Below are 24,064 nucleotides of genomic sequence, written 5' to 3' on the forward strand. Positions count from 1 at the left end.
ACCTCTATGCTGATGATACACAGATCTATCTCTCCACTCCTCAACTCACCACCTCAATCTCCTCATGTATCACAAAAACTTAATGAGGGACATATCAGTATGGATGTCACACCACTTCCTCAAACTCAATCTTTCTAAAACTGAGTTTGTAATATTTCCTTAAGATTGAGATCACCATTGGTCCTTCCACACACACCATGGTGCTGGGTGTAATCCTAGACCAGTTATGGCAAACCTTGGCACCCCAGATGTTTTAGAACTACATTTCCCAGGATGCTCATGCACTCTGCAGTGTAGAAGAGCATCGTGGGAAATTTAGTTCCAAAACATCTGGGGTGCCAAGGTTCGCCATCATTGTCCTAGACTCTGACCTCTCCTATACCCCCCACACACAATCACTGGCTACCTCTTGCCACCTTAACCTCCGTAACATTTCCAGAATTCGTCCCTTCCTAACAACACAAGAAAACAACTTATTCACTCCTTGGTTATTTCCCGCTTTTACTACTGCAACTCCCTCCTCACTGGTCTAACTTTTTACAGGCTATCCCCCCCTTCAGACTATTAAGAATGCTGCTGCTGCTAGACGAATACACCTTAATAACTGATTTGTGACAGCTGCTCCTCTCTGCCAACCCCTTTACTGGCTTCCCCTACATCACCTTATAAAATTTAAAAAACTAACCACAATATACAAGGCCATCCACAACATTGCCTCCAGATACATCACCAACCTCATATGCAGATATCACCCTCATCGCTCCTTCCAAAACTTCCTACTCTTTTGCTCACTTGTCACCTCCTCCCATGCTCCCCTCCAGGACTTCAGAGCCTCTACCATCCTCTGGAACTCCCTGCCCCAGTATGTCGGGTTAGTTTCTACCCTGTCCGCCTTTAGGCAATCTCTGAAAACTCACTTATTCAGGGAAGACTACCCCCACCTCCATCTAAGAACTGTATCTGAGTCACCTCTATCAGATCATCCCCCGCAGATATTACCCTTTGCACTACTTACCTCTCTCCTTAGATTGTAAGCTTCATGAGCAGTATTGTAATTGTATTCCTGTATTGTAATTGTACCGTCCCCCCTCTACATTGTAAAGCACTGCATAAACTGTTGGTGCTATATAAAATCCTGTATAATAATCCTGAGCTCAACCCGACAGAACATCTTTGGGATGAATTAGAGCGGAGACTGAGCCAGGCCTTCTCATCCACATCAGTACCTCATCTCACAAATGCACTTCTGGAGGAACAGTCAAACATTCCCATAGACACACTCCTAAACCTTGTGGACAGCCTTTCCAATTATATGAAGAGACAAAAGGATTTGAGGCAGCCTACATCCACAGAAGACCAGTGCCAAGTTCCCCAAGATGTTTGGAACAACCTACCCGCAATGTTCCCTCAAAAACTATGTGCAAGTGTACCTAGAAGAAATGATGCAAAGAGTGGTCACACGAAATATTGATTTTAATGTCTCTTCTGTTCATCTACTTTACATTTTGTTAATTTAGAAAAATAAACTATATACACTTATATTTCCTAAAACATTCTTAATTTACAGGATTGGTTCACACCTGCCTAAAACTTCTGCATAGTACTGTGTGTATATATGTGTGCTATGCGGCACCCATATTTGGGTTGTGTTCCCTTTAACCATTTGCCACCCGCCCACCGTCAAATGACAGAGGAGCGGTGCGGCTCTCATTCTGGGTGGACGTCATACGATGTTGCCATAGAACGGCCGCTCTCTCACGCGCCCGTGGGGGGGACGCAGCGCGGTGATTGCATCCGAGCCTCATTCCTAGGACACGGCGTGACCCTGATCACCATAAAGAGCGGATGATGCGGCTCTTTAACAGACCGGAAGATTTTCCCCCTTAATGACAAGGACATTTTTTGCGATACGGCAATGCGTTGCTTTAACTGACAATTGCGCGGTCGTGCGATGCTGTACCCAAACAAAATTGACATCCCTTTTTCACCAAATAGAGCTTTCGTTTGGTGGCATTTGATCACCCCTGCGGTTTTTATTTTTTGCGCCAAAAAAAAAAAAAAAAATATATTTTTTCTATACTATTATATTATACTATTTTTGCTATAATAAGTATCCCCCCAAAAAATAAAACAAAAATTTCTTCAGCAGTGTAGGCCATTATGTATTCTTATTTTTGTTAAAAAAAAAAGAAAAGCAATAAACATATATTGATTGGTTTGTGCAAAAGTTATAGTGTCTACAAAATAGGGGATAGATTTATGGCATTTTATTATTATTATTTTTTTTACTAGTAATGGCAGTGATCTGTGATTTTTAGCGAGACTGCGACATTGCTGACTGAGAGACAGTCAGCATCTCTCCTTTCTGGGAGCTGAGAGAACCGAGTCATTGGCGCTGTTCAGTGGCTCGGTTCTCAGTGCAAAGGCAGCAGGGAACAGATTCAGCAATGGTCTGATGCTGCATTCACCTAGGTAAGTATGAATCTATAAAAAATAAATACTTCTCTTTTAAAGTGTTTAACCCCCCCCCCAAAAAAAAAAAATACAGATCCTGTTCACTTAAAGCCTGTTATACAGCACAGTCCTTGTGCTGTGTCATTTGCACCCCTGGCTATAACCTCCCCTCTGCAAACAGACCATGATAATCATGGCTACTGAGCCCTGACATGGTCCGTTTGTGTGCCTCTGTTATCCGCAGCCTGCTGTCGCCTGTGTCCTTCTTCCCCCTCTTCTCTCTGTCTCTGCTTGTACAATGTGCCCGGCCCCGCCCACTGCAGCTGTGAGCCGGAGACAGAAGAAAGGAGAGGAATCGGAGCTTATACTGGTACAATCGTGCAGATTTTTTACATTACACAGGCACAGGGACAATTATAATGGTGCAGAGAGGATGGGAGCATGAAATAGAAGTGGGTTAACAACCACTTTAAGCACATGTAGCCAATCCATGTGTACATAATGTAATTGAACAGTATTTAATAACAAACTATACACAGAAAAAAGTATAGCGGCATTTACATTAAGCTGATATACAGTTAACAGAAATCTGTATGTACATGGAGAAATAAATGACACTGCTGAGCTTCTTCCTAAAAAGGCAATTTCCTCACTTTCTTAAATTATGCAAAAAGTGAAGTCAGAAAACTTGCTCTGCAAACTTGTTTCAAGCCAGTGACTTAAAAAGTACTAAATCCATTTAATCAGCATGATAACTATTCAACTAGAATTCTCATAAGGGAACAGTCTTTGCAGAGGACAACAAGCTATGCAGTGGAATAACGTCCTTACAGGATGTCTCCACCTTACGAGCCGACATCAATGCTCTGTTTAACGGGGCAACTATGTGGCAAATAACGTTTACTGTTGCTAAATGTAAAGTTATGCACTTGGGGGCTAAGAATATACATGCATCATACATACTAGGGGAGTACAACTGGGGCAATCCATAGTGAAGAAGGATCTGGGGTGTTTTGGTAGATCATAAGCTTAATAATAGCATGCAATGCCAAGCTGTGGTTTCCAAAGCGAGCAAAGTCCTCTCTTGTATTAAGAAAAGTATGAACTCCAGAGAGAGACATTTGCCTCTGTACAAATCATTAGTAAGACCTCATCTGGAATATGCAGTTAAGTTTTGAGCACCAGGTTCTCAAAAAGGATATCAGGGAACTGGAGAAAGTGCAGAGAAGGGCAACCAAAGTGATAATAGGCATGGCTCCGCTATGAGGAAAGATTAGAGGAACTGAATTTATTCTCCCTTGAGAAGAGGAAATTAAAGGGAGTATGACCAACAAGGGGTCCATATCGTGAACTTGGTGTTGAGTTATTCACTTTAAGGTCATCACAGAGGACAAGGGGGCACTCTTTATGTCCAAATACGGAAAGGTTTCTTCACAGTAAAGCCACGTACACACGGTCGGAGAATCCGTCGGAATGCGTCTTATCGGACCGTGTCGTCAGATAATCCGACTGTGTGTGGTATGCATCGGACTGATTCCGTCCGAATCTCCATCCGACCCAATTTTCCAACATGTTGGAAATATTTCCCGACCAACTGGGCCGGTCGGACGTAATCCGATCATGTGCAGAGAATTTTGATCGGACCAAGTGACACGCATGCTCAGATCAAATTCCTACATCAAAGCTATTGGCTACTAGCCTGAATCTAGTCCCATCGTAACGAAATTACATCATCACGTTCTGAACACCGACCGTGTGTATGCAACAGTTTCGGACACAATCCGTCAGACTAAATCTGACGGACAAAATCCAACGGATTTGGTTGGCAGAATCTCCGACCGTGTGTACGTGGGCTAAGCTGTGAAATAGTGGAATAGACTCCCTCCAGAGGTGGTTCTGTCCAGCTCAGTAGATTGCTTTAAAAAAGGCCTGGATTCTTTCCCTAATGTACATAATATAACTGGGTACTAACATTTATAGGTAAAGTTGATCCAGGGAAAATCTGATTGCCTCTGTGGGAATCAGGAAGGAATATATTTCCCTGCTGTAGCAAATTTGGATCATGCTTTGCTGTTTTTTTTTGCCTTCCTGTGGATCAATTGTGGGTATAGCATTGTATGATTTTTTTTTTTTCTTTTTTTATTATTTTATTGGTTGAACTAGATAGACTTATGTCTTTTTTCAAACAGACTATGTAAAGCAACTATATATGACAGCTCATATTTTAACAGGTTTCCTTTATAATAAATATAATTTATACATGCCAGTACAGAAAAATTTGGCCAATCAGAGACAAAACATTATTACATTTTCATACACATTTGATAGAATGTACATTGCAACTTGTATGTTCATTCAAGATAAGGCCTCATGCACATAGAACTTTTTTTTTTTTTATTCCTCCCCTAGACGCCTTTGCTCCTGGCAGGAAAAAGGCAGCTGAAAAAACATGCCTAAAGCCACATTTTGCAAATATTGCGTGGTCGTGCGACGTTACACCAAAACAAAATTGATGTCCTTTTTTTCCCACAGAGCTTTCTTTTGGTGGCATTTGATCACCTATGTTGTTTTTATTTTTTGAGCTATAAACAAAAAAAAAAGCGTCAAATTTTGAATAAAAAAAAACAATATTTGTTACTTTTTGCTATAATAAATATCCCCAAAAAATATATAAAAAACAATTTTTTTCCTCAGTTTAAGCCAATATGTTTTCTTCTACATATTTTTGTTAAAAAAAAAAAAAAAAAAAATTGCAATAAGCGTATATAGATTGGTTTGCGCAAAAGTTATAGCGTTTACAAAATAGGGGATAGATTTATGGCATCTTTATTATTAATAATGATGCCGATCTGCGATTTTTAATCGTGACTGCGACATTACAGACACCTTTGACACGTTTTTGGAACCAGTCATTTATACAGCGATCAGTGCTATAAAAATTCACTGATTACTTTGTAAATGATAGACAGGGAATGGGGTTAAATACTAGGTGGCAATCAAGGGGTTAAGTGTGTCCTAGGAAGTGATTCTAATTGTGGGGGGGATGGGTCACCACTGACATGAAAGCGATCACTGCTCCCGATGACAGGGAGCACTAGATCCCTGTCATGTCACTAGGCAGAATGGGGAAATGCCTTGTTTACATAGGCATCTCTCCATTTTGCCACTCCGTGACACGATCGTGGGACACCAGCGGACATCGAGTCAGCGGGACCCGTGGGCACGGTCATGCTGTACGCCCACTAGCCCCGCAAATTAAAGGGGATGTACAGGTACGCCCATTTGTCCACCGCTGCCATTGTGCCAACGTATACTGGAGTGCGGCAGTCGGCAAGTGGTTAATTTTATCTGGCCATTGGAATGATGAACGCACAAGCGCTAACTGTGCCTAGCGTTTACAGGAATTTAGACACGTGAAGCGTTTTTTTTCTGCTCAAACGCTTCTCCCCTGAACGTGCAGGTGATTTTTTTTATTACTCTAAATGCTCTTTTTCTAATATGCCTGTAAACAGTTGTGTGCGTGGCCACATAGTGATGTGTTTAACCCTTTCGCTGCCAGGTCCGTACGTCTTATGGACCTGACAGCGGGGGGGGGGGGGTTTGACTAGCATAGCCAGGAAGGGATGTATTGCAAGGCAATGTGCATTGCAACACATTCAGTGGAGCCCAGAGGAGATATGCAGAGCCTTTTAGACTCTGCACGTCTCATTAAAGAGAACCAGTCACCTAAAAAGGAAAAAGCAAAAAAAAATAAAAATAAAAAAAGATACACCCAAGAACATAACCCCCCCACAAAAAAATTCTGAGGCCCCCTCCAGCCCTACACATACACACCTACAAATGTAAACGCACATGTCGGGGCCCCTACGCGTGGAAACAATTATTGCGATACACGTTACATATCACCACACACGCCAGAGTCAGAGCAATAATTCTAGCACAATAACTCCTCCGTAACACTAAACTGATAACCTTTAGGGGCTTTTGAAGCGTTGTCTATAGAATATATGAGGTACTAAAGTTTGTCACCATTTCATGGGTGCACACAAATTTAAGGTTTGACATGTTGGGTATATATTTATTCAGTGCAACCCCGTCTTTTATATTTTACCAAAAATGTTGGCAGTTTATTGGGTTTAAAATCCACTTTAGTGTGTTTTTTCTGACCATAGGTGTGCGAAGCCTATTACATTAGGATGTACACACAAAGCTGAAACACATTTAGCAGTAGGGCGATGGACAGTGTCAGTAGAGAAGAGATTGTGTCTATTTTTATTATTTTGCCTTTTTACAATGTAATTTTTTTAATAGTTTTTTTTAGGAGCCGCATTTGGGCGCTTTGGTGAAGTATCAGGGGTCTAAACAGAGATTCCCCAGTCCCTTTCTCTGCAGCCAAGCAACAGGGGGAATTTGTGCAGCACAGGGTGATCAGGGTGTGCCCAGGTACACCTGGGCACACCCTGTGCGCTTGCCTATGTTTTGAAATTTTTACTGAAACCCATGCGGTAATGTCAAGTGACATAAAAAATTGGAATTGCCACTATTTTATATTCTCTAACGTTTCTGCTTTCAAAAAATATATAATGTTTGTGGGTTTTGTGTAATCTTAAGTCATAAAATTATATTTTAAACATTTGTGCAAAAATTGCAAAAACGGCTCTAGCAGTGAAAATATTAAAGGCTAGGAAAAAAAAAAGTCAAACGCCTTTAAAAATGCCATTTTTACATCCTGTGTGCATGAGGTTCAATGTGTCTTTTCTTTATTTCAAATATTTTTTTTTTTATCACACGGTTAACTGTGTTTCAAATATTATTTTAAAAGTCTCCTGTAACTGTCCTCAGTCGTTCACAGAACTTGCCACACAGATTGAAATCCCAAAAATCATGATAAGCAGCCCAAGCACGGCTCCTGCAAAAAAAAAAAAGGCCCAAAAGCAAAGTATTAATAATCTTAAATATAATTAACAGATATACAGAACAAAATAACTGAACGTGCAACTCTCCTGTGACTTAAGTGCCTCACTATATACTGTATATATATATATATATATATATATATATATATATATATATATATATATATATATATATATATATATAGTTCAAGGGGGCCGAATACTTTCACAAGGCACTGTGTAATATATATTATATATATATATATATATATACATATACATACATACATACATACATACATATATACACACACACACACACACACACACACACACACATATACACAGTGCCTTGCGAAAGTATTCGGCCCCCTTGAACTTTTCAACCTTTTGCCACATTTCAGGCTTCAAACATAAAAGATATAAAATTTTTATTTTTTGTGAAGAATCACCAACAAGTGGGACACAATTGTGAAGTGGAATGAAATCTATTGGATTTTTGAAACTTTTTTAACTAATAAAAAAAAATGATAAGTGGGGCATGCAAAATTATTCGGCCCCCTTGCGTTAATACTTGAGAGCCACCTTTTGCTGCGATTACAGCTGCAAGTCGCTTGGGGTATGTCTCTATCAGTTTTGCACATCGAGAGACTGAAATTCTTGCCCATTCTTCCTTGCAAAACAGCTCGAGCTCAGTGAGGTTGGATGGAGAGCGTTTGTGAACAGCAGTTTTCAGCTCTTTCCACAGATTCTCGATTGGATTCAGATCTGGACTTTGACTTGGCCATTCTAACACCTGGATACGTTTATTTGTGAACCATTCCTTTGTAGATTTTGCTGTATGTTTGGGATCATTGTCTTGTTGGAAGATAAATCTCCGTCCCAGTTTCAGGTCTTTTGAAGACTCCAACAGGTTTTCATCTTGAATGGTCCTGTATTTGGCTGCATCCATCTTCCCCTCAATTTTAACCATCTTCCCTGTTCCTGCTGAAGAAAAGCAGGCCCAAACCATGATGCTGCCACCACCATGTTTGACAGTGGGGATGGTGTGTTGAGGGTGATGAGCTGTGTTGCTTTTACACCAAACATATTGTTTTGCATTGTGGGCAAAAAGTTGGATTTTGGTTTCATCTGACCAGAGCACCTTCTTCCACATGTTTGGTGTGTCTCCCAGGTGGCTTGTGGCAAACTTTAGACGAGACTTTTTATGGATATCTTTGAGAAATGGCTTTCTTCTTGCCACTCTTCCATAAAGGCCAGATTTGTGCAGTGTACGACTGATTGTTGTCCTATGGACAGACTCTCCCACCTCAGCTGTAGTTCTCTGCAGTTCATCCAGAGTGATCATGGGCCTCTTGGCTGCATCTCTGATCAGTCTTCTCCTTGTCTGAGCGAAAAGTTTAGAGGGACGGCCATGTCTTGGCAGATTTGCAGTGGTCTGATACTCCTTCCATTTCTAAATGATCGCTTGCACAGTGCTCCTTGGGATGTTTAAAGCTTGGAAAATCTTTTTGTATCCAAATCCGGCTTTAAACTTCTCCACAACAGTATTACGGACCTGCCTGGTGTGTTCCTTGGTCTTCATGATGCTCTCTGTGCTTTCAACAGAACCCTGAGACTATCACAGAGAAGGTGCATTTATACAGAGACTTGATTACACACAGGTGGATTCTATTTATCACCATCAGTCATTTAGGACAACACTGGATCATTCAGAGATCCTCGCTGAACTTCTGGAGTGAGTTTGCTACACTGAAAGTAAAGGGGCCGAATAATTTTGCACGCACCACTTTTCAGTTTTTTATTTGCTAAAAAAGTTTAAAATATCCAATAGATTTCGTTCCACTTCACAATTTTGTCCCACTTGTTGGTGATTCGCAAAAAATTAAAATTTTATATCTTTATGTTTGAAGCCTGAAATGTGGCAAATGGTTGAAAAGTTCAAGGGGGCCGAATACTTTCGCAAGGCACTGTGTGTGCAAATTATATATATATATATATAGTGTGTGTGTGTGTGTGTGTGTGTGTGGCCCTGTCTGGCAGGATTGTAGACATGCGTCATCTAGGTTTCTCACCTACACATGGGGAGGGGTTTCAGATTGAGAAAGAGAAAACAAACTGTGTCCTCAGAAACTTAAAGAGGAGTTCCACCCATTTAAAAGTCAGCAGCTACAAAAAGTGTAGCTGCTGACTTTTAATAATCAGACACTCACCTGTCCCGTGGTCCTCTCCCCCTCCTCTGAGGCACCAGCATTCTAAATGTGGGCGCACTGCTCATGTGCGAGCCATGCTGCGAATGGCCGGGCAATCTTCTAGGACCTGTGACGTGTCCCAGAAGATTACGGGGGGGGGGGGGGGGGGGGAGAGGTGGTCTCCCTTTTGCCACCACGGAGCCAGGGGAGGAAATGGGAGCTGGGTGCCTGTAAAAACAGGGTACCCGCTCCTCCCTCCAAAAAAATGACATACCAAATGTGGCATGTCAGGGGGTCACCAGTCCTTAAAGCGGAAGTTCCATTTTTGGGTGGAACTCAGCTTTAAATAGGAGCTTTAGCCAGGTTCCGAAAAATGTAAAAGTCAGCAGCTAAAAAAATTGTAGCTGCTGACTTTTAATAAATACTCACCTGGGGCGTGGCCTGACAAGACATGGAGTAAGATGCACTTTCACAGAGCTCTGTCCATTACTCCTGTAAGTTAGCTAATCCTGTGACACCCAGAAAGCACTTTGGACACCTGCGAGACATGTCCACAGACGTGTCCCCAACCAAAGCTCAGAAAGCCGCCACGGCAAAGCTCGAGCAATACCACCGACAGGAAAAAGATGGCCCTGAGGAAGATGGCGGCACTGCACATGAGGAGAGAGACCTGGCTGGAGACACAGACAGACTCCACAAGGCGAGCACATTCTGCAGAACTTCCCTCACCGCTCAAATACAGGAGGCGAAGGTAGATATTTCACTACTCCTGCAAGATTTCCAGAAGCTCTGTGACCGAGTAAATACGGCGGAGAATCACCTGGGAACTGTGGAGGATGCCACCCCACTGCTGCAGATGGGGACCGACCGCATGCAACTGCAGTTTAACCAGCTATTCATAAAGCAGGACGACATGGAAAACAGACTTCATTGGTCTCCCTGAGGGGGCGGAAGGTAGAGACCCCACAACATTCCTGTAGCAGCTGCTCATTAATACCTATGGTCGTGAGGCCTTCTCCCCAACACTGACTGTGGAGAGAGCACACCACATACCTGCAAAGCTACCTTCCCAGGTAGCGCCCCCCCCCCCCCGCATGTTCATAGCAAGGAACCGGGACCGGGATGCTGCCCTGCGCCTCACTAGGGAGAAGGGCAATATCCTGCTTGGCAACAGGAAGGTGGCCATTTTCCCCCCGATTTTTCGGGGGAGGTTCAGCGTCACCGCCAGAGTTTTACGGAAGCCAAGAGACGCCTGAGAATCAAACACCTGAAATACTCCATGTTATTCCCTGCTTAGAGGACGACGGCCGAGTCCTCTTTTTTGAGGACCCTGAGGAAATTATAAACTGGCTGGAGAGGCAAGATGTCCCTGCACGAGCGGGGGAACTAAATGGCTGATAGGTTTTATGCCAGGACGCAACAGGTCATTCAACTTAAGGAGATTGTATATTATTGTATAAGCATTTGATTCGGAGTAGAGATATTTGTGGAGATGCTTGGAATGTTACGCTTTGGGCCTAAGACTATCAAATGGATTCAATTGTTGTATCAGGACCCACAGGCTAAGGTGGTGGCCAATGGATGGCCTTCCCCGGCGTTTAGCCTGACACGAGGTACGAGGCAGGGCTGCCCGCTATCCCCGCTGTTATATGCATTGGCAGCGGAACCCCTCGCGATTTCCATTCGGGAGAACCCAGAGATACAAGGTCTATGTGCGTGTGGCTTGCCTGAAAAAAAAACAGTATGTATGCTGATGACACCTTGTTGTACTTGGCTGACTCTGGCCCCTCTCTCCAAACTGAACTAAGAACAATGGGCTTAAAATCAACTGGGAAAAGTCACAAATCCTACCCCTAGATAGCTTCCCACCACATGAGGCCCAGGCCCATCTCCCACTACAGAGTGTCCCTCATTAAATACCTAGGTGTACATGTATCTAGGTCCCCAACAGAGTATACCCATCTTAATGTGGAACCTTTATTCGCCTAATCAAATCCAAAATACAAACTTGGACTCGCCTACCCCTCTGTGTCTGGGGCCGCATTAACTCAATAAAAATGATTCTGCTACCTAAAATATTGTATATCCTCTGGCACGCCCCGGTTTATTTACCTTTGAAATACTTTAAGATTCTGGAGGCCCTGCTTAAACTATTTGTCTGGGGACCTGCCAGACACAAACTAACCTGGTGGATTGTACAGAATCCTACTGACTTAGGCAGTATGGCCCTACCAGATTTAAATTTCTACTATATTGCCTCACAGTTATCCCAACTATACCACATAGACAAGACAGACAGGGAGAGATTCTGCACCTTTTTGTGCCCGAATTGGGTGCAACAGACCTCAGACCCTCTTTGCGCAATCGCGGTGGGATCTGGAGGTGCCAGGCCCGGGGAAGATGGCAAGACCTTACTGTATCAATATAGATGAATATGGAACATTGCCACCTATAAACTGGGGATTCCCCCAATCAATGAATTCACTCCTATCTGGCATAACAGGATACTCCCTGAATTCCTACGGATCCCAAACCCACAGATCTGGGGCTCCCGAGGAATCATCTACTTACATCACCTACGGAAACTGAAACATTTTGAGATCCTACTCATGAATTCACGCGCTGAAACTTTAAGTTTTTTATGTTTCCCAATTTCTTCGGTCCTGCCCACAGCCCGCCTCCAATTTTATCATGGCAGTGGTGAAAAGCACAGACCCACAAAAGATTATCTCCACTTTCTATAACAGTGATGACATTTCCCATGATGCTCTGGCACTCTGCATCATGTGGAGCATCATGGGAAATGTAGTTCCAAAACATCTGGGGTGCCAAGGTTTGCCATCACTGTTCTATAACATGCTCATCACACCGTCCTCCACTAAATTAGCATACAATGTCATATCAGGATAGGAGCAGGAGGTGGGCCAGTTGGAAGACGAAAAGTGGAATGAAGCCCTAGATTCTTATAAAGCAGTATCCCCATAGCTATCCGATAGGCCATCTCAAATTTTTATCCTACACCGTGCATACCTCACCCCTCTCAGAGTAGCTAAATACAAGAGATTGCACTGCCACTTGCCTCCTGTGCCATAAAGAGACAGGCACATTCTTCCACCTCATATGGGCATGCTGCCTAATACAAGGATTCTGGAAGCAGGTTGTGGACTTCCTAAACGAGACAATGGGCTCTCCACTCACCCTAGACCCGAAACAATGTAATATTTAAAATGCCAAGTTGACTCTAGACAGGTATTGCCATTCACACTCTTTATCTGCAAAATGCATACTCAAACTGATTTGTGTCTAATGCTGTAACCATATTCACACATGTGATCACTATATTGCCATAAAGAAACATGCAAGACTAGGTTGTATATGTAAATTGTTTAATAAAAACGTTTTGAATGAGAATTTAAAACAGACAGACACTCCCCTGTCCAGGGATCTAGCGGTGTCCTCACCTGGGCTGTTTTTTTGTCAGTCTTCAGATCCCAGGTGCTGTCATGTTAACTGTGGGAAGCCAGCTGTGACTCCTTGTAGCTTCACAGCCAGCTTTTCCCTTTGAGTGGCCCCAAAGCGAACTGGGACCTGTGATGTGATTCACATCTTACTTGGTAGGCATGTAATCTGGTGGTTCTAAAAGGGGATTTCCTGTGTTAAAATGTTCTACTGTTTGTTTGAGTTCTAAACACTTTATAATTTCTTGTTGGTGCAAAACAATCTAAGATGGGTATTTTGTTGAAAGGCAAAGGTTAACGCTGCTAGACAGGTTTTACTGTGCTTTTTCGGGGAACTGCCCCCCTCTTGGTTACATCATATACTGTAAACAAGAGGCTCCCTGAATCCTGGGGAATCTGAGAAGTCAAGATGTAGCTGTGACTCTGCCCCTCCGAGCCCCTTGTGGGAACCCAGTCAGGATCCCCGAAGGGCTGGGATTTTCATGGACTTTTCCAGATTATTGATGCCAATTATGGATTTACTGCAAATAATGGACTCTTGCCTTTACAAAGGACTTTTATTGGACTTTACCATCTAAACAAGGTATGACTACCTCATGGGGCACTTTCAAAGGGGCAATTAGAGAATAAACTTTGTCGGGGAAATGTATTGGAGTTGTCTGGTTGAACTGCACCTATGTTACCTTAAAGGGTAACTCCACTTCCGTGGGGGAAAAAAATTGCACATAAAGAAAAAGGATATAGCGTATACAATTGCAACACAAGTCTCTTTAATCTGCAACTTTTCGGAAAATGCAATATGGCTACCTGGAGGTGTTCTGTACACAGAATATGTACAGAATGCCCCCCATAAACATAATCTCCTGCTTGTGTGATTGGCTCAATTTTCCCAGAAGGCTGCACTAAGATACAAGTCAGATTTCAGGCATCCCCTGCAACAAAATATTCAAGTTAGACTTATCTGTAACTTGTTTTCCAATAGTCTTTCAGGACAGCACCTGACAGGTCATGGCTCCTCCTCCCACAGGAAACATTTTATCAATTAAATCTTTATCAGGAGGCCTCCACGTTGCTTCCATCAGTTGTTTGTAGAGAACCTCCAGCCCCCATAAGCAAGCGACAGTTATATCATAGTATTACAGCAACAGAATAAAAGGGTGGGTTCCTGCTGCCCTCAAAGACTATTGAAAAACAAGTTACCGGTAAGTCTAACTTGAATTTTCCCAAAATGTCTTTCAGGACAGCACCCAAGAGGATCATCGAGATTTAGTCCATTTAGGGTGGGGCAACAGCCTGTAAGACTTTCCTTCCGAAAGGCTGGTCCCCAGCAGTCAGGTGGTCTAACCTATGATGGGCAAAGGTCATCAGACTTGTCCATGTAGCTGCCTTACAGATTTGTTTGGGGGGTTGCACCAGGTTTTTCTGCTCAACTCACCACCAAAACTCTTGTAGAATGAGCCCGAATACCAACTGGACTCTCCTGACCTGTAAGGGAATAGGCCTCTGAGATAGCCATTCCCAACAATCTGGCAATGGTTCCTCTGGTAGCTTGTCTTCCTTTTTTACTACCAGCAAATGAAACAAATAATGTTTCTGAATGCCTAAAATCCTTAGTGGTTTCCAGGTAACTTAAGAATGCTCTTTTAACATCCAAGGTATGGAATTCTTCTTCTGTCTTACCCATTGGATTAGAGCAAAAAACATAGGAAGAATCATCACCTGAGCTCAATTTTGGACCGAAGGGAACTTCAGCAAAAAAATTTAGGATCCATCTTCAGAACAATTCGGTCTGAAAAAATAGAAAAAATAATGGCTCTGTGATTGAAAGGGCTTGCAGCTCACTAATTCTTCAAGCTGTCGTTATAGCCACAAAAAAAAAAAAAAAAAACTGTTTTCAAAGTAGTCAGTTTCAGGGAGGTTAAATTAATGAGTTTGAAACGTTCCCTGGTCAGGGCCTGTAAAACAACTGAAAAGTCCCACTTTGGACAGCTTCTGATCACTACCGGTCTGGACCGGGTGAGGACTTTAAATAATCTGATCACTAGGGGTTGATGAGAGATTTTTCCAAAAATACCCCCAGTGCGGCAACTTGAACTTTTAAGGTACCGACAGCTGGGCCCTTGTCCACGCCTTCTTGCAGGAACTCCAAGATATAAGAAATCTCTTAAGGATCTGCCAGATGTGGTGCACCAGGAGTTGTAAACTTTCCAGACTTTGGAATAAATTGCTCTGGTAACACTCTGCTAGATAGGAGGGTAGCAATCAACCAATCCGAAAATCCCTTTCTCCTCAAAAGCTGCTCCTCAGAAGCCAGGCTGTGAGTTTTAGCTTTAAATAGTAAATAGATGGTGTTGCGCTCCACATAAAATAAATTAAGTCTAATAACACAATTAATAAATAATCTCATAAAATCTTGAAAACGCACTCATGTGATTAAAATTAAAATCACTAAATAATCGCATAAAATCTTGAAAATGTGCTCATGCGATTAAAAATTCCATTAATTCTAAAATAAATACCAAGTGAATAATACAGTGCTTGAAGCTATTTCCTACTAATATTCATAAAATGAAGAAGCTAAAATAATCTATATACTCGTGATAAAGTGACAAGAAAAAAAAAAAATCGCAAGTCTTAAAATTATCAACAGAATCGTGACATCAAACAAATCTGTGTCAGTCCATGAAAGTGCATACAAGTGCCAGCATATGTGCAAAAAAGAGTATATATAAAAATATACAATAAAAATATAAAAAACGGTGTATGAAAAAATTATTATCACAAAATGCAAAAGATAGTAGTCCAGCAAACGTGATAAAAAATGTCTCTAAATAAGTGTACAAAGGCTAAATCATAAAGTTCATGCAGAAGATGAAATAAATCCACGCTGTGCTATGTGAAGAAATGAATCCTATGAACAACCCCGGGATGATTCCACCAGTGATTTTTCAGCTCCTTAAACGTGGGTGCTCACACACTGAGTGCAGTGGGTACCTTACCTCACTGCTGTCAGTAAGACAGCAAAATACTCCAGTGCAGCAGTTGTGTCCTCAAATGGGGTGTATATCCTCAGTAGGTATAGGGGAACTTCAACACTTTGCGGTGTATATCCTAAATGTAGTATGGGCGCCCCCAAAACCTTTTCCTCCAGATATTCCGCAAGGGATCGCAAATCAGACCCAAGAAAGAAAGAGGGGTGCTCCAATAGTGAAGTACGTTCACACAAATGCTTTATTATAAAAAGGAACTAAGTCCTGGGTACTCACACTTATACAGTAACAATCAAGCGGTTTTTTCACTAACAAACAACGAACGGCTTCCTCGTTCGTACCCCGGACGTCACTTCCGGTATCCTCCTAGGCCAATCCTACGCGTATCGTCATTGATCACGTGACTTCATCAGGGAGTCCCTGATGAAGTCACGTGATCAATGACGATACGCGTAGGATTGGCCTAGGAGGATACCGGAAGTGACGTCCGGGGTACGAACGAGGAAGCCGTTCGTTGTTTGTTAGTGAAAAAACCGCTTGATTGTTACTGTATAAGTGTGAGTACCCAGGACTTAGTTCCTTTTTATAATAAAGCATTTGTGTGAACGTACTTCACTATTGGAGCACCCCTCTTTCTTTCTTGGGTCTGATTTGCGATCCCTTGCGGAATATCTGGAGGAAAAGGTTTTGGGGGCGCCCATACTACATTTAGGATATACACCGCAAAGTGTTGAAGTTCCCCTATACCTACTGAGGATATACACCCCATTTGAGGACACAACTGCTGCACTGGAGTATTTTGCTGTCTTACTGACAGCAGTGAGGTAAGGTACCCACTGCACTCAGTGTGTGAGCACCCACGTTTAAGGAGCTGAAAAATCACTGGTGGAATCATCCCGGGGTTGTTCATAGGATTCATTTCTTCACATAGCACAGCGTGGATTTATTTCATCTTCTGCATGAACTTTATGATTTAGCCTTTGTACACTTATTTAGAGACATTTTTTATCACGTTTGCTGGACTACTATCTTTTGCATTTTGTGATAATAATTTTTTCATACACCGTTTTTTATATTTTTATATATACTCTTTTTTGCACATATGCTGGCACTTGTATGCACTTTCATGGACTGACACAGATTTGTTTGATGTCACGATTCTGTTGATAATTTTAAGACTTGCGATTTTTTTTTTCTTGTCACTTTATCACGAGTATATAGATTATTTTAGCTTCTTCATTTTATGAATATTAGTAGGAAATAGCTTCAAGCACTGTATTATTCACTTGGTATTTATTTTAGAATTAATGGAATTTTTAATCGCATGAGCACATTTTCAAGATTTTATGCGATTATTTAGTGATTTTAATTTTAATCACATGAGTGCGTTTTCAAGATTTTATGAGATTATTTATTAATTGTGTTATTAGACTTAATTTATTTTATGTGGAGCGCAACACCATCTATTTACTATTTACTGTCACTTTGAGGGGAGGGTTTGCACCTCTGTCGGTGTTTTTTGCTGCAACCACACCAACCTGCTCTAACTTTACCACTATAGCGCGAGGATAACCTACCATTACTACTTTGAGTTTTAGCTTTGCTACCTCCTGCAGGGGACCTTGTATCAGCAGGTCTCGTCTCCACGGAAGGTATAATATGGTTCGAGTTGCATCTGTAGAAGGGATGAAAACCAAGCCCTCTTGGGCCAGAAGGAAGTGATGCTGTTGTATCCTCTTTCCAGATTTTTGTTATGACCTGAGGGATAAGCTGAAAAGGGGGAAAGGCATAGCAGAGGTGAAATTTACAACTGTGCGCCAGAGCATCTAGCCCCCCAGGGATGACTCATTTCTGTTCAGGGAGAAGAAGAAAGACACCTGTGTATTATCCTGAGTCGCAAAAATATCCACTCTTGGCCACCCCCATTTCTTCTTGATCATATGGAAGATATCTTGTTTCAATCGCCACTCAGCTTCGTATACCTGGTTTCTGCTAAGGAAGTCCGCTACACTGTTTAGAGTCCCCTTTAGGTGGACCGCGGACAAGGATAGAATATGGAGCACTGCACAGCTTAGAATGCTTCCTGCTAGGCACTGTAGGACTCTGCTTCTGGTGCCCCCCTATCTGTTTATGTAGGCCACCGCCCTAGCGTTGTCTGACAGGATCTGTATATGCAGTCCCTGAACTTCTTCAAACGTCAGCAAGGCCATTTCGATTGCCTTTAGTTCCCTCCAATTTGAGGGCCTTACTGCTTCTCTTGTGGACCATGAGCCCTTAGCCCACCGACCACTCACGTGAGCTCCCCAACCCCAGGAGCTGGCATCCGTTGTTAATCTTACTTGGATTGGGAAGGACCATAACAGACCTGCTGAATACCTTGTCTGGTTCTTCCACCAAAGACTCCTTTTCACCCGGGTGGGGACCTTTACTAGCGAGTCCAGTGAATCTTGTGGTGCTGGTGATCCCAGGTTTTTAACAAAAAACTTTGTAGAGGTCTGAAATGGAGCCTTGCCCACTGAATTGCCGGTATGGAAGAGGTCAGGGTTCCCAATGCTGACATGATCATCCTAATGGATAGGAGCTGATTGGACTTTAACAATAACACCACTTCCACCAACTTTTTCTGTTTTTTCTTCTGGAAGAAAAATCTTATGCTCCACTGAGTTGATAGGGAAACCCAAGAATAACACTTCCTGCGAGAGAATCAGATTTGACTTTTGGAGGTTAAGGATCCATCCTATGGATTCTAGGTGAGCATAAGCTCTGACCAAGATCTTCTGAAGCACTTCTCTGGTTTGAGCGAAAAACTGCAGGTCGTCCAGATAAGGAATCACCGAGATTCCTTCTAGACGCAAAAGGTGCCAACGCTTCGGCCATTACCTTCGTGAACACTCTTGGGGACTATCACAGGCCAAATGGGAGTGCTCTGAACTGCCAGTGTATAACCTTCTTCCCTACTTTCTTGTATAATCTTTATTTTAGTTTCGTAAAACATATCAAAACATACAGTGCACAATACAATCGACAATGTATCACTATCCTGAGTAATTGACCTTGTCAAGGGGATTTAACATTGTGCAGAACACCTAAGTAAAATCAAGGCAAAAGGGGGAAAACAGTAACCATATAACTGGATAAAACATTTGAGGGGGAAGGGGAAAAAGGCCCTACCGATGCGGTTTACATCATGGGGGGGGGGAGGGCCCCTCTAGAGGCCTAACACAAGACCCACACCCCCCAACAGCTGTCGGTACCCGTAATGGGACAAAACACCCACAGCCCTCGGCAGGGTCCCGGCCAATGCCCCCCCCCCCCCGGAGTGGGGCCTAAAGCCTCCAGCATAACTCCATCTGGGGGGGGGGGGGAAGCATCCTCCGGAACCCAGCCTCAGCCCCCCAGCAACAGGTTACAAAGGCTGTGTCACCCCTAGGGGAAAATCCCCCCCCCCCCGGGCCCTGAGAATCTTAGAGGAAGGGAGGGTACAGGTCATCTCACTGCGATTAGGTCGGCAAAACGTACATACCTGATCATGGCGTCACCATTCACTGGCCTCTTCAGCTTCAGTGAGGGCTCTGCTAGCTCCAACAGCGCAACATCCAGGCTAGATGACATAGGGCCCATGTCGGCAATATGTTGCCGCCACTGGGCTCAGGTCCTACTGAAACGGTCACTCCTGTTCCTGCACCGCGCCACCCACTCCTCCGCCTCCCTAATATCTTCCACCTTCTTGAGCCACTCAGTAATGGTAGGAGTCTGTAAGCGTTTCCAGTAGATAGGTACTAGACGCTTAGTGGCATTTAAGAGGTGGGGGAGTACACTCTTTGTGTAGAGGCTCAGAGGAAGGGTGGGGAGGTGCAGAAGAAAAAGCAATGGGGTGAAAGGGATCTCGATCTGCAAAGCATTTTTTATAAAGGTGTGAATGTCGACCCAAAATGTGTGTATTACAGGGCAATCCCACCAAATATGTAAGAGAGTGACTTTCTGGCCACAACCCCGCCAACAAAGGTCCGTGACCGAGGGGTAGATGCGGGCCAGCGCTGCCGGCACCCGATACAAACGAGTCAAAAGTTTGCAGTTGGTTTCCTGTGTCCAGGAATCAATGGAGCTGGAGTGCATCAGTCGATACACTTGCAATCGTTGGCTTGGTGTAAATTCGACCCCCAGATCACGTTGCCACTCCCTCATAAAGACTGGTCGGAGGGCGCCAGAGACTGCCCCTAGGAGCCGGTAAAGTTCAGAAACTAAGTGGGGAGTGGGTTCCTCTTCTATGAACACTTTTTCGAGCGACGTAAGAGACTATGTCTCTTAACGTAGCTCCTAGGTTCGCAATGAAGTGGTGAAGCTGCTTGTATCTCCACCAGTCCATTGGAAAGTGTCCGTATCTATCCCTCAAGGTATCTAGGGGTATCAACTTACCCCTATCTATAAATTTGCCACAGCTATAGTTACCATCAGTGGCCCATGTCCCAAAAAAGGATACCTGCTCTCCAGGGGGGAACCATCTGAACCCTCCCAGAGGAGCCAATGGAGATCCCGGGGGCGCCAGGGCATACAGAGCATTGGATCGATCCCATACCCTGAGGGCATGGGTGGTCAGCGGGGAAGTTGTCTGCGAAAGTCCCCTATGTTCCCGCAGAAGCCAAGGGGCATATGCAGAAATTTGGCATAATACGCTTTAGTGTATCCATCTGGGCCAGGACTCTTCCCACTAGGCAAGGCCTTCACCGTCCCTATAACCTCCTGCAGGGAAATGGGTAATTCAAGTTCCGTCTTCTGCTCTAGCGTCAGGGAGGGGAGCCCTGCCGAGGCAAGATAGCTACCAATGAGTCGTTGTTTAGCAGTCTGTGCCGTCTGGGAGATGCCCCCGTCCAGGTGGTACAAGTCTGCATAATAATCTCTAAAAATAGATGTGATCTTTGAAGAGTGTAGGGATATCGTACCGTCCGGGGAACAAAGCTTGTGTACGTGAGAGGCTAATCTACGCTGCCTAAGGGCCCTGGCCAGCATTCTGCCACACTTGTTGCCATGCTCGTAGTATTTATGGGATAAGTAGCGTAGTTGTCTGTGGGCGCAGCGGTCAAGGAGGCGTGAGAATAACTCCCTCAGCTCTGTTAGTCGCTTACGAGCCTCAACATCGCCCTAGCGTTTATGTCTAAGTTCTTCCTTTTGCAGAGCTGACAGGACCCTTTGAAAATCAATCTGTCTTTCCCTTTTGAGTCTAGAGCCCAGTGAGATCAGTTCCCCCCTAAGTACTGCCTTATGACCCTCCCACACTGCTCCCTCAGCCACTTCCTCAGATACATTCTCCGCAAAGTAGTGTGTGATAGTTTCGGATACCTTGGCCACCACTGAGGCATCGTCCAGAAGATTTTCATTGAGACGCCAAAACCAGGCCCCCAGTGACCCATCGGGGACCTGGATCACGGCCAGAATGGGGGCATGATCCGATATGGTGATATTCTCTATTTCAGCTGACTGCAACAACTCCAGGGTACCGTGATCCACACACATGAGATCAATGCGTGTGTGTATACATCGTGTACCCCCGAGTAGTAGCTATAGTCCCTGTCTGATGCGTGCAGTGCCCTCCATGTGTCTATAAGGAAACTATTTTGTAGTGATCTACGAAAATGCCTGAGGAAGGCCTGGGAGTGCGTAGGCCGGCCATGAGATGTATCCAGTAGCGGGTCCGGGCTAACATTAAAGTCGCCTCCAAGTATTAGGTGGCCCTCCCTAAACTCCATCAGTTTATCTAATACCACATCTATGAAGGAAAGTTGCTGGGTATTGGGTGCATAGAGAGTTGCAAACATGAATTTTGTATTGGCCAAAGTCCCCTTCACAAAGACATACCGGCCTTGTGGATCTACGGAGCTCTCTGAGGGCCGGAAAGGGCAGGATTTGTGGAATGCGATGGCATTGCCTCGAGATTTCGCTACCGGGGAGTTGCTAAAGAACCACTGGTTGTAAAGATGCACCGGGACCTTAGGAGGTGCTGGCTGTCTAAAGTGAGTCTCTTGCAAGAACACCACCTGGGCCCGGAGACGTTTCAGTTCGAGCCATAGCTTGTTGCGCTTTTGTGGAGAGCAGTTCCCCCTAACATTATAGGACAGTATTTTTAGTGACGACATACTTGAAGTCGCTGATGATCAATCGGTTTGTTCCTCTCCAAGTTCCCCTGTACTTGAGAAAAGTAACCTCAAGAACAAAGCGGCAAACCATTAGTTGGCAGAAGTGGTGTAAGAGACAATGATGTAGGTAGGGGAAGCAGGTGGGACAGGATGGAGGGGGAGGAGAATAGAGAGGAGGTAGCTCACAGAAGGGAAAAGAAAGAGGAGGAGAGAGAAAAAAAAAAAAAAGGGGGGGTAAATAATGGCCAGACCCCGTCTAGCGGGCCTGGAACATGGTACAGTAAATAAACTAACAACTAAACAACCCGCCCAGGGAGAGAGGGGGAGCATCCACCTCCTGGGCGTTAGCTAGAAGCCCCAGTCGGGACAAACACCAAGTTAGGTGGGGCCTAAGTGGGGAACGTATACAACCACCAAGGGGACACGGGGTCCAGCGCCCCGTCCGGTCCAAGAGTCCAAATGAACAGGGTGTGAAAACAGAGTACTATAACTTGTGCTCCCCAATAGTGCAAAAAACTGACGACTAGGAATATAAAAAAAAAGGGGGGGGGGAAGGGAGACGGCATCCAAACAGTGGGTGATAGAGTGGGCCCCCAGTCCAACGCTCTATCGAAGTCAAAGACCGGTCTGTTGCGCATCTTGTGCATAATTCGCTCCTTCAAAGTATATTTATGGAGTTTGCAAATGATGTCCCTGGGGTTGCCTGGGTCCTCAGATGGGGGTTTAAGAGCCCTGTGGACCCTGTCTATTTCAATCGGTGTTGAGGGTGGAAGGCTTAGAATTTCTCTGAACACCCCCTGCAGCATTGGTATAATGTCTTTGGGCGCCGTGGCCTCAGGTAAGCCGCGTATGCGAATTTTCGCCCGTCTGCTGCGGTTTTCCATGTTGTCTAATTGGCAAAGAAGGGCTTCAATTTGATGGCCGTGGGTCAGGGACTGCTCTCTGAGCTGAGCGATAGCGGGCACAGTGTCATCAAATTTCTGCTCTAGGGTCTCCACCCTGTGTTCCAGCTCAGTGGTGTCCGTCTTTAACTGCTCAATGTCCTGCTTGAAAGCCCTTTCAATCCTGCTGGTAAAATGTTTCAAGTCTTCCTTAGTGGGGAGGGACCACAGATGCTTCCTTATATCCCTGTCCCTAGCCAGGTCCGCTATCTCCGCGCCCTGGTCCTGGGAGGTGTTAGAGTGAGGGGATGCAGGAGGGATGGATTTGCTTACCTCCCTGGGAGAGGGGATAGGAGACAGCGCTGGCGGTGTGAGCTGTGCCTCGTGCTGCTGCTGCTGCGAGGCCGTTCGTTCTGGTGCCATCTTGGATTTCCCTCTCTGCTGGCGGGGAGTGTCAGCGAGGAACGAATCCAGCGAGCCCTGCCCGTGCTGGGACATTTTCTGGGGCTGTGAGGATGTCCGGCGGCGTTGTGGCATACCCTGGGTGAGAAATGGGGGAATCGTCACCCCTTTAGCTGCTATTATTTCCGCGGACCGGATGGAGGTCAGGCACGCTGCGTCCTTACACCTCCATAGCCAGGCCACGCCCCCTTCTTCCCTACTTTCAATGCTAACCTCAGAAATTTCTGGGACCTGGCGGCAACGGGTATGTGGAGGTAGGCAACCTGTAAATCTATTGATGCCATGTAGTACCCTTGGTTCAGGAGGTTTCATTTTACTGAGAAAATGGTATACATCTAAAATCTTCTGTACTCTACCAATCGATTTAGCATCTTGAGATTTAGGATGAGACAAAACTTTCTTGAGGGTTTCCGAACGAGGAATACGTGCGAGTAGAACGCCTGGAAGAACTCCCCTGTAGGGATCGTAAACAATGACTCGATGGGATTTCAGTTCCTGGATTAGAGACTTCATGACAAGAGCCTTGGCTGATTCCTTGGGATGTTTGTCACCAAGAATCTTTTTGGATGTTCTTCCGTGAATTTGATAACGTAACCCAGGG

The 24,064-nt window shown here is 44.3% G+C and overlaps 1 protein-coding gene across 5 annotated transcripts in view; it reads right to left on the reverse strand.

Annotated features, from left to right (window-relative positions):
- The window catches only part of TMEM234 (transmembrane protein 234), a 58,110-nt gene that overhangs the window by 6,402 nt on the left and 27,644 nt on the right, over nucleotides 1-24,064 (reverse strand). The window contains exons 4-5 of one of the 5 annotated variants that reach the window (XR_013274529.1): nucleotides 7,160-7,363; nucleotides 5,190-7,111 (exon numbers count right to left, since the gene is read on the reverse strand). The exons of 2 other annotated variants lie outside the window; for them this stretch is intronic. Coding sequence is in view for 2 of the 3 variants with exons in the window: in XM_077481996.1 (XP_077338122.1) it covers nucleotides 7,293-7,363 (71 nt within the window). In the remaining variant the exon portion in view is untranslated. Of the gene's footprint in view, nucleotides 1-1,458; nucleotides 5,037-5,189; nucleotides 7,364-24,064 lie in introns of those variants that run through there. 2 more of the 5 variants (XM_077481997.1, XM_077481996.1) reach the window with 2 other exon arrangements.

The sequence above is a fragment of the Lithobates pipiens genome, unplaced genomic scaffold (genome assembly GCF_037356315.1).
Source record: "Lithobates pipiens isolate NorthernLeopardFrog02 unplaced genomic scaffold, aLitPip1_a1.2 Scaffold_16, whole genome shotgun sequence".
Classification (NCBI taxonomy): Eukaryota; Metazoa; Chordata; class Amphibia; order Anura; family Ranidae; genus Lithobates; species Lithobates pipiens.